The sequence below is a fragment of the Haliotis rubra genome, unplaced genomic scaffold, assembly GCF_003918875.1.
Source record: "Haliotis rubra isolate DU_JTF1 unplaced genomic scaffold, ASM391887v1 Scf484, whole genome shotgun sequence".
Lineage (NCBI taxonomy): Eukaryota > Metazoa > Mollusca > Gastropoda > Lepetellida > Haliotidae > Haliotis > Haliotis rubra.
In genome coordinates this window covers 477,011-488,603 of record NW_025767173.1, presented here as the reverse complement: position 1 = coordinate 488,603, position 11,593 = coordinate 477,011, and the positions used below count along the sequence as shown (strand labels likewise).

At 39.3% G+C, this 11,593-nt stretch overlaps 1 protein-coding gene across 1 annotated transcript; it reads left to right on the top strand.

The window, feature by feature from the left end:
- Positions 1 to 2,784: 2,784 nt before the first annotated feature.
- On the top strand, positions 2,785 to 9,899 carry LOC124291181 (E3 ubiquitin/ISG15 ligase TRIM25-like). The gene is made up of 3 exons (XM_046728114.1): positions 2,785 to 2,892; positions 3,951 to 4,252; positions 7,880 to 9,899. Exons 2-3 carry the CDS (start codon positions 3,952 to 3,954, stop codon positions 9,352 to 9,354), a joined length of 1,776 nt encoding a protein of 591 aa, XP_046584070.1. The 5' UTR covers positions 2,785 to 2,892; position 3,951; the 3' UTR covers positions 9,355 to 9,899.
- Positions 9,900 to 11,593: the final 1,694 nt, after the last annotated feature.

Here is an 11,593-nt window from a genome sequence, read left to right as displayed (position 1 = left end):
TGCATTTATTATTATATTATGTGGGGAATCGAACCTGGGTCTTCGGCGTGACGAGCGAACGCTTTAAGCACTAGGCTACCCCACCGGCCCGGATGGATGGATGGATGGATGGATGGATGCATGTGTGTGTGTAAGTACATATATGTGTATGTGTCAGAATCATCACTCAGGTCATCTTGAATCAGTTGAAGTAAAATACTATACGCTATACTCAGGGGTCCTCGGGAACAATGATCTACGGACCAGAGTAGCGATAACGTGGATTGCTATAGATTTGACAAGCAAGTGGGTGAGTGAGTTTAGTTTTACGCCGCACTCAGCAATATTCCAGCTATATGGCGGCGGTCTGTAAATAATCGAGTCTGGACCAAACAATTCAGTAATCAACAGCATGAGCATCGATCTGTGCAATTGGGAACCGATGGCATGTGTCAACCAAGTCGGCGAGCCTGACCACCCGATCCCGTTAGTCGCCTCTTACGACAAGCATGGGTTACTGAAGATCAATTCTAACCCGGACCTTCACGGGTCGATAAGCAAGCATGTGTGAAAGAGGATAGGGGTACATATCATTAATGTATGCCATTAATTTTGTCATTAATAGTTGTCAGAGGAGGTACGGATGCTCAGTTGCGTCCCCCAGGTACTGGGTTCGAATCCCAGATCAGATTGTGTTGAAGAAATACAGTTCGCTCTACCACCATGTATAGTGTAATAAAACACACTTTCGCCCTGAACTATTATAGTTAAAGTACGAGGACGCTTAAGGTAAGACATGCTATAGCCGCGTTTGTGGTTTCATCCCCACTGACAAGTATTGTTTCGGTCTACCATATCAGCTGTAATTGACTGTATGCGGTTCAAGGCAGCGTTTCTTATACCATTACCTCACGTTTTTCAGTCTTCAGTTTATTGGCTTCATCACTAGTGCTATTTTTTTATTTTTTTAAAATTCACATACATTTATGCGCCATTAAAATATGTACAAGTTCAGTCAACCGCAGATATAACTTATAAGGTAGTCAGATATTACGACTGACTGACTGAGTTTGGTTTTACGCCGCTTTTAGCAATATTCCAGCAATATCACGGCGGGGGACACCAGAAATGGGCTTCACTCATTGTACCCATGTGGGGATTCGAACCCGGGTATTCGGCGTGACGAGCCAACGCTTTAACCACTAGACTACCCCACCGCCCCCAGATATTACGAACAATAAAAGTGGAGGTATGTACATAAAGCAAATGGTTCGAATAGCTTTATGATGTGAAACATCAAATATATGATAATAATGCAAGCCGTGACAAGGTCTATGCAGCAAATTTTCTTCACCAGAAAACCTCAATCAGCATAAATTTTACATGACACTAAAATTAACTCCATGTTAATGAGTTGCTTTTCAGAATCGTCAAAATATATGCAGTACTCTATACGAACTTAAATGATGAGGCCGCTCGCATTTAACTATTGCCTGATGCACATTAATCATTATGCATTTTACCTGACACAGATGATGTATTTTACGTGACATAGAGGATTGTTTCAAACAACAGCTTGAACAGTCTGTTGTATTAATTGTGGTTTTAGTGACATGATTTTGTATTGTTCACATGCAAATTTGTTTTCGTGCGAATGCGTTGGCCAGTCAGGTGTTACTGCAATTTGAGTAATATGTATTTACAAGTACCTTGCTCAACATCATTGGTTGACAACTAGAGGATGATGATCTACCAGACTCTGTGAGAGCATTCATACATCTCTATTCGTATGTGTGTATCAAACCGGAAAAACGTTAATTAATGCTAACTGTTTATTGTACGGTTTCAACTAGCTGTAAAATTTGGAGGAGTGGTTTGTTTACAAGTAAACGCCCGGAGAGCGGAAAGTCGCGGGTTCGATCCCCAACCGCGTCATACCAAAAGACGTGAAAATATGGTACTTGTTGGTCCCTGCCTGGTGCTCGGCATTAATTTTTTAATATTTTTATTTCGCTTTTTATTCAGGTATACATACAAGTTGACGTATATTATGTAAAGTATTAGTTCAATGCAAACATGTAGGGTCTCAATAAATAATCAATAATACTTTAGTATAATTATACAGTGTCAACATTGTTACATATACATCGAGATAATTTACCTATTCAACGGTTCTAATAGCACGTGTAGGCTGGACCATAGTTTTAGAAAGTAGGCTTCCTGGTCACGATTAATATATACATATTTTGTGGTATTATAATATTGTATGTAATCAGCTGTAATTGACTGTGTACGGTTCAAGGCAGCGTTTCTTATACCATTACCTCACGTTTTTCAGTCTTCAGTTTATTAACTTCATCACTAGTGCTATTTGTTGTTTTTAGTTCCCTACTGGCCTCTTCCAATTATGTACTACTTGTTATTTCTATTACATGCTGTTGATAATGTTAATCTGCTGCTTGTCACAACCTACCATGTATATATGCTCCTCACCATTTGGTTGTACTCACTTTTAGCTTGATAACGATGTAAGAATCTACATCGAAACGTCGCTCAACGCAAATAAACCAGAAGTTGTCATCCACAAAGTTGTATGTTTCCTTTGTTGAATCACCAACTTCTAGAATGCCGATCAAACAATTCAGTTTATCAAATAAAAATATGAATATGAATTACAAATTCATTTTTTCTAAATATTCAGGTCGAACATCTTATAGCTACATCGCATAAGTGACACTGGCGATTACACCCAACAGATGTCTGGCTGTTTTAAACGAGAACAAGTTGTCACCGGCTAGTACACACGTAGATGTGAAAGGTTAATGTCACCGTGACACTGCGTGGTGGGTTGGTACAGCCGGGCTATATGTCATTATACCGAGTTGAGAACATGCAGAGAGAGCCGTGAACCAGGTAAATGTTTTTGTCACTGTAATAATAAGGTTGTTTCCTGCATTTTTTTCGGAGTAGAATTTGTTTGTTTTTTTAAACAAATATTTTATCAAGGGCTGATTTTAGTTGAAAGAAATTAATACAAATGAGCCTTTATCAGTGGCATATGAAACGGAACCGAACTGTCTGACATTGTATTAGTAGTGGCGCTATGCAAGGCGACAACCGCCTAACATTAGAAGGAAGGCTAGTACAGGACGTACCAACATGTGTAATCATGCCATTCTACAGTCTGTGTATTACACCCATATATGGAGGACACTCACCCTTTACGTATATTCGTTATCAACAGTTTCGTTTAGAATTACGACATGTAACTTGCTTCTATCTCTATGAGGGAAAAAGGTGTATGAGGTGTATATATGTTATTTTAAAGAAATTGCTTGAAGTATCAATTATTGCACATTTATGATATTACCTCCCTTTGCTAAAACCGAAAGTTGGATTCTTGGAAATACACGGCGTACTACTTGCTGTAAAACTAGCTATGCATAGAAGGAATATAGTGACACCTTCACACGTATGGTATTCTGTGTGTATTGAATGCAGGTATCAGAGGGGATAGTTATGATACTGCTGCACATTATATTCTGTTTAATGACATGCTCGACTGACAGAGTAGTTATAGCATCACAAAAATGTTTTGCTAATGACATGCTGGATGGGGGGATAAATTGTCTCATGTTTCATTCTCTGTTACTAGTATAATGGAGAGAGTGGTAATAATACAAATATTCTTGGTTTATTACATTCAGATGGAGGAAGTAGTAATGTTGCACATGATATTCGTTATTACGTTAGGATGGAGAGAATAAAGATATCACAAATAACATTGCATGTTGGATAGAGGAAGTAGTGATATCACAAGCATGGCATGTAGGATAGCGGGAGTGGTGATATCACAAACATTGTTTATTACATGTAGGATAGAGGGAGTAGTGATATCACAAACATTGTTTATTACATCTAAGATAGTGTAGTGATGTCACGAAAAGATAGTCTTTGTTTATTTTATGCAGGATGGAGGGAGCTGAAGCTGCTATTGAGGAAAACCTAAGCTGCTCTATCTGCACCGAGGTTCTGACAGACCCTAAAACTCTTCAGTGCCTCCATAACTTCTGTGCATCATGTCTCCAGAAGTGTCTTAACAAATCAGCAAGTAACGAAACTCATGTGTCCGGCATCAAATGTCCCACCTGCCGAGAAGAGACACAGGTCCCTGACCCCTCTAGACCAGTGAGTCAGTGGGTCTCCCAGCTCCGGACCAACTTTATCATCAGGAACACCATTGAGGAGGGCCTACACAGGCCTTCCGACAAAGGTGAGGTACTAGTTGTAGGGTGGTGGTGGTGGTGGTGGAATTGGGTTTAATGTCGTGCTTGAGAATATTTCGCTCATATGACGACACGTGTATGTGTATGTGCGGCTGCTTGTACTAGCCCAGACTGAAGCTGGTTTTATAGTGCTAGCCCACTGTGATACCATGCTGCAGTGAAGCATGAATACCCCACTCAGACACATTATACTGACTCCAAGCCGACCAGTCCTTGATGTACCCATTAATGCCGAGCGCCAGGCAGGGACCTACAAGTACCATATTTTAACGTGGTAGTTGTAGGGAAAGAAGGTGGGTGTGGGGATGAGAGGTCAGAGGGGAAGGGGCAGGTTAGATTGTGAAGTTTGTTTGTTTGCCGTTAACGTTGCCCTCAGCAATATATTCCAGCCATATGATGTTGTCCTGGAAAATTTGAATCTGATCCAGCCATCCAGTGATTGATATTATGAACAATGATTCATGTACTGGGCTGTTAAGACACATCATCACCTAAGTCACTACCTCCTGAACTGTTTAGTCACCTCTTTAGACCGGCACAAGTTGCTAAGGACTTATTCTAACCTGGAATCCTGCGAGATTCAGGAAGAAGAGATTCGGGACCACCAGCAGGAGGAAGTAGGGTTGGGGAGGGGGAGGGGAGGTTGTCACTCCATATCTGATGCTAGCTATTCCATGTCAGACGTTACTCCATATCTGATACTAGCTATTCCATGTCAGACGTTACTCAATATCTGATGCATGCTATTCCACGTCAGACGTTATTCCATATCTGATCCATAGTATTCCACGTCAGACGTTACTCCATATCTGATGCATGCTATTTCAAGTCAGTCGTTATTCCATATCTGATGCATGCTATTCCACGTCAGACGTTACTCCATATCTGATGCTAGCTATTTCATGTCAGTCGTTATTCCATATCTGATCCATAGTATTCCACGTCAGACGTTACTCCATATCTGATGCATGCTATTTCAAGTCAGTCGTTATTCCATATCTGATCCATAGTATTCCACGTCAGACGTTACTCCATATCTGATGCATGCTATTTCAAGTCAGTCGTTATTCCATATCTGATCCATAGTATTCCACGTCAGACATTACTCCATATCTGATGCATGCTATTTCAAGTCAGTCGTTATTCCATATCTGATCCATAGTATTCCACGTCAGACGTTACTCCATATCTGATGCATGCTATTTCAAGTCAATCGTTTTTCCATATCTGATCCATAGTATTCCACGTCAGACGTTACTCCATATCTGATGCATGCTATTTCAAGTCAGTCGTTATTCCATATCTGATCCATAGTATTCCATGTCAGACGTTACTCCATATCTGATGCATGCTATTTCAAGTCAGTCGTTATTCCATATCTGATCCATAGTATTCCACGTCAGATGTTATTACATGTCTGATGCATGCTATTTCAAGTCAGTCGTTATTCCATATCTGATCCATAGTATTCCACGTCAGATGTTATTACATGTCTGATGCATGCTATTTCAAGTCAGTCGTTATTCCATATCTGATCCATAGTATTCCACGTCAGACGTTACTCCATATCTGATGCATGCTATTTCAAGTCAGTCGTTATTCCATATCTGATCCATAGTATTCCACGTCAGATGTTATTACATGTCTGATGCATGCTATTTCAAGTCAGTCGTTATTCCATATCTGATCCATAGTATTCCACGTCAGATGTTATTACATGTCAGATGCATGCTATTTCAAGTCAGTCGTTATTCCATATCTGATCCATAGTATTCCACGTCAGATGTTATTACATGTCTGATGCATGCTATTTCAAGTCAGTTGTTATTCCATATCTGATCCATAGTATTCCACGTCAGACGTTACTCCATATCTGATGCATGCTATTTCAAGTCAGTCGTTATTCCATATCTGATCCATAGTATTCCACGTCAGACATTACTCCATATCTGATGCATGCTATTTCAAGTCAGTCGTTATTCCATATCTGATCCATAGTATTCCATGTCAGACGTTACTCCATATCTGATGCATGCTATTTCAAGTCAGTCGTTATTCCATATCTGATCCATAGTATTCCACGTCAGACGTTACTCCATATCTGATGCATGCTATTTCAAGTCAGTCGTTATTCCATATCTGATCCATAGTATTCCACGTCAGATGTTATTACATGTCTGATGCATGCTATTTCAAGTCAGTCGTTATTCCATATCTGATCCATAGTATTCCACGTCAGATGTTATTACATGTCTGATGCATGCTATTTCAAGTCAGTCGTTATTCCATATCTGATCCATAGTATTCCACGTAAGACGTTACTCAATATCTGATGCATGCTATTTCAAGTCAGTCGTTATTCCATATCTGATCCATAGTATTCCACGTCAGACGTTACTCCATATCTGATGCATGCTATTTCAAGTCAGTCGTTATTCCATATCTGATCCATAGTATTCCACGTCAGATGTTATTACATGTCTGATGCATGCTATTTCAAGTCCGTCGTTATTCCATATCTGATCCATAGTATTCCACGTCAGACGTTACTCCATATCTGATGCATGCTATTTCAAGTCAGTCGTTATTCCATATCTGATCCATAGTATTCCACGTCAGATGTTATTACATGTCTGATGCATGCTATTTCAAGTCAGTCGTTATTCCATATCTGATCCATAGTATTCCATGTCAGACGTTACTCCATATCTGATGCATGCTATTTCAAGTCAGTCGTTATTCCATATCTGATCCATAGTATTCCACGTCAGATGTTATTACATGTCTGATGCATGCTATTTCAAGTCAGTCGTTATTCCATATCTGATCCATAGTATTCCACGTCAGATGTTATTACATGTCTGATGCATGCTATTTCAAGTCAGTTGTTATTCCATATCTGATCCATAGTATTCCACGTCAGACGTTACTCCATATCTGATGCATGCTATTTCAAGTCAGTCGTTATTCCATATCTGATCCATAGTATTCCACGTCAGATGTTATTACATGTCTGATGCATGCTATTTCAAGTCAGTCGTTATTCCATATCTGATGCATGCTATTCCACGTCAGACGTTTCTCCATATCTGATGCATGCTATTTCAAGTCAGTCGTTATTCCATATCTGATCCATAGTATTCCACGTCAGATGTTATTACATGTCTGATGCATGCTATTTCAAGTCAGTCGTTATTCCATATCTGATCCATAGTATTCCATGTCAGACGTTACTCCATATCTGATGCATGCTATTTCAAGTCAGTCGTTATTCCATATCTGATCCATAGTATTCCATGTCAGATGTTATTACATGTCTGACGCATGCTATTTCAAGTCAGTCGTTATTCCATATCTGATCCATAGTATTCCACGTCAGATGTTATTACATGTCTGATGCATGCTATTTCAAGTCAGTCGTTATTCCATATCTGATCCATAGTATTCCACGTCAGACGTTATTACATGTCTGATGCATAGTATTCCACATCTGAGGTGTGTTTCTCCCCTGCTAACATTACTCCATGTTTGATGCTAGTTGTATCATGTCTGATGTGTGTGTAATATATTCCACGCCTGTTATTATTACCTATCTGATCATACTCTGTTTCCAGATTGTGACATTTGCAGAGATGATGACCGACACATCCAAGCAGTGGTTCAGTGTTCCACATGTCAGCTCACATTCTGCCAGCCCTGCCTTCGTGTCCACAAAATGATCCCTACATGCAGAGAACATTATGTGAAAAGAATAGCCAGTATCCCTCCTATCAAGTATGAATGTTACAATTTTAACATCAGCCTGGAAACAAATTCATCATCAAGTCGAAGAAAGAAGATGTCCCAAAGAGTGAAAGAAGAAATCAGCTCCAAAATTGATGTCATTTGTAAGAGAGGCGAGGAGGACATCAGGAACAAGGAGAAGCAGTTGACAGCAGATACTGATGCTGTTGTTGATGAAGTGTTTGAGAAATTTGACTCTTTGTATCGAGTACTCAGTGCTGAGGAAAGGAGTGATCACAGCTCATCTGACGATTCGAATGAAGAGGATGGCAAGAAAGTAGTAGCCACAATCAAGCTGTCCTCAAAGGTTGAGTCATTTATCAACAGTGGTTACAGAGATTCACTGGCATCTGCAAGGGCAACATTAGACTTCAAGGAAACAGAAGACCTGGGATTCGCCCCCTCTGATTCTGATGATCCTGGGATGGAGACCATAAAGGTAAATATGGATGATCTGGAAGACTCCGGGTCTGATGAAGAGGATGAGATGGAAGAGTTCTCCCGTTCCAATGTGGGAGTCACTGATTGTAAGTTGGGAGATGACGATGATCCTTGGATAAAGAGCATTCTTGTAATGACATCCTGCAGTGTGGAAACTATTGTTGTGGCGGATGGGAACAACAGATGTGTCAAATCCTTCTACACTGACGTAGGTGGACCTTGTCATAGCCGCTTAAAGCTGTCTGGTCAGCCATGGGGACTCACAGAACTTATAAATGAAAGGATCTTTGTTACTTGTCCAGATGAAAAGTCTATCCTCACAGTTAGGGTTAGACCTGATCTTAAGACTTTGGAGAAGATTAAAGTGGGAAAGAAATTGTTCAGTGTTGCCACCGTGGATCCGGACACAGTTATAGCTTGTGCTCGAGACGAGCACCCCCCGGCCTTACACATCATGAACCTGAAGGGAACCATCCTGAAAACCATTTCCAAGGTCATGAAAGAAAACCTTTTCAAATCTCCAACATGCATCACCACGTCACCAAGGGGATATTATTTGGTTGCTGAAAAAAAAGGGCAGGTCCTGTCTATAACAAAAGAGGGGTTCGTTTGTAAGAGAGAGGATATAGAGCTTGAGACATCACTACAGTGGATAACATGTAGCCGTGATGATGGCAAGGTGTATATAGTTGACACAGAAGGAAGCAACATTGTGTGGGTCAGGGAAGGAGGAGATAACATGACTGTCCTCACAGGAGAACATCGCATACTGTTCCCAGTCTGTGTCTGTCGATACAGGGATGCCATGTTTGTGGTAGACAAAATGGGGAAGATCAAGAAGTTTCAACTCACCACAGAAAATTGACATGAGTTACATACCTCCACAGGTAATGTATCCCCTGAAGAAACATTCAAAACCAATGGTATACAAAGAAATCAGAAGAGGTTTACATAAACTGATGTTTCTTCCAATGTGAAGCTGAATGATGCCAAACCCATAAGTGAATATGATGAGTGCTTCATACTGCATCAGCAATGGCCATATTTCAGGACATATTTATTGTTGGCTTACACAGCCATGTGTAGTGACAGTTACTGATGGTTAATGCCATAGTATTTATTTCAATGGGGTGATGATGGCCTGTAAGTATAAACATGCTCTGACCAGAAGAACAAGTGAATTATACTGGATTATAGTCTGTCATACAGATATACTTATACATATAAGAGCTATGCATAAGGAAGGAGCTTTTATACATGACTTACCAAAACGGCAGGCGTTCAGTAAAATCCATTTTTGCCTTACTTGATATTGATTATGAATTTAGATGTTCTAGAAATAATGAAAAAGCTGAAGTGTTTTTGCAGTGTTCTTGTAGTGTTAAAAAAATAAATAACATATCCATCATATATCTTTGTATTTATTCTTTGCCTATGATAACAATATTCACATAAATTCATAATTTTGTAAAATAATTTGTAATGGTTTATCAAAACAGTTTTGGTTTAAAAGTTTTACAGACCAAAACATGTCTTAACTTAACAATTAACAGTAGGCCTTCAATATTTTGACATGTATATTTTACAACACAGAACTTTCTGAATTTCTCAACACAACAAGCATGAAAATAACAGTAAATGCCCCTGCAAACCAAATCATTACTTCAAATAAATGCATAAGTAGTAGCAGCTACTCCATAGTGATATAATTAAAATAATGCATCACAACATTATTATGCCACAAGTTTAGTAGTAGTTAATGACAGTTCTAGGAAATTAAAGGGGAACTACACTTAGGTAAATAGGCATCCCTGCCAATTTGATTAGTCCTTTAAACATCAATACAAGTTCACATTTTATGGTGTGTACCCATTTAGCAGTTTCTGATTAACCAAATTCGAGAGATAGTGATTTGTTTCACCCATTATTACAATGTCCTGAAAATGACAGAGTATAGTACCCCTTTAATAATGGGGCAAGGCTATGGTCAACACTGCTTGACAGCTGACATTAGTATGAAGCAAAACAGACCAAGTGACTGGAGGAAGAACTACCATCTTGTTTCCTTGACTTGATAGTCACCTGAATCCTTGTACACCATATTTTCAAGAAAATAACCAAACAACCAAAGAATTATCCTATTTCAAAACATTGAGAAACATGAAACTAAGAAAGCATATAGTGGTCTCCTGAGTTTCTGTCCCCAACTTACATACTAACCTAACAATAACAATATATACATGCAAATTTCTGTAATTATAAGTGATAAACCGTTGCTATTCACATGAATAACCAAACACTAAACATTTTTCTTTGAGAGGCATTTTAGAAGTTGTGAAGATGAAGGAAAACTAAGTTCTATGGTTAGTCAACTTCTTTATTGCAATGAGTGCGACGTTACGGTGTAGGTACTAACACTGTTATCAAGCAAGTGATGTTAGTACCTACACCGAAACGTCGCACTCAATGCAATAAAGAAGTTGACTATCCATAGAACTTAGTTTTCCTTCAAACACTAAACAACTTGTAATGTCTATTAAAAATGACAAATGATGTGTGAACAAACTAATGGCGGCAGATTGATGAAGTATCAGGTTGACTAGAGTGAGTGAGTGAGTTCAGTTCAACAAAGCTCATGCAGAGAATACACAATGCCCTTCAGTAAGAAGACAAATTGATATGTTATATTTCGAATCCAAACTATATTTCAATCCCCATTAGTACTAGAATCTGTACTTTACTGAGAAAGTGTAATCCCGAACATGAAACATATGTCATATCATGTCATGGCACACAGGGCTTTAAGCATGTACACGTGTGGGGAGTTAAACTCAAGCCATACAGAGCCACCCACTGTCCTACGCTGACTAGACATGTTAGTACGTAACCAGTAAAATACAGAGGTGTTTCAGCCCACACCAGGGCCCCATTTCACAAAGCGATCATAACACTTAGGTGATCGTAACTCCCATACTTTAACATAGATTTACGATAGTAGTAGTGCTTGGAGCGATTTGTTAAACGGGCCCCAGTACTGCCGCTGTCCTCCTGACAACAAAAATAACTCAACACAGGTTGTCGGCAAGCTAAAATTATCATAAAAA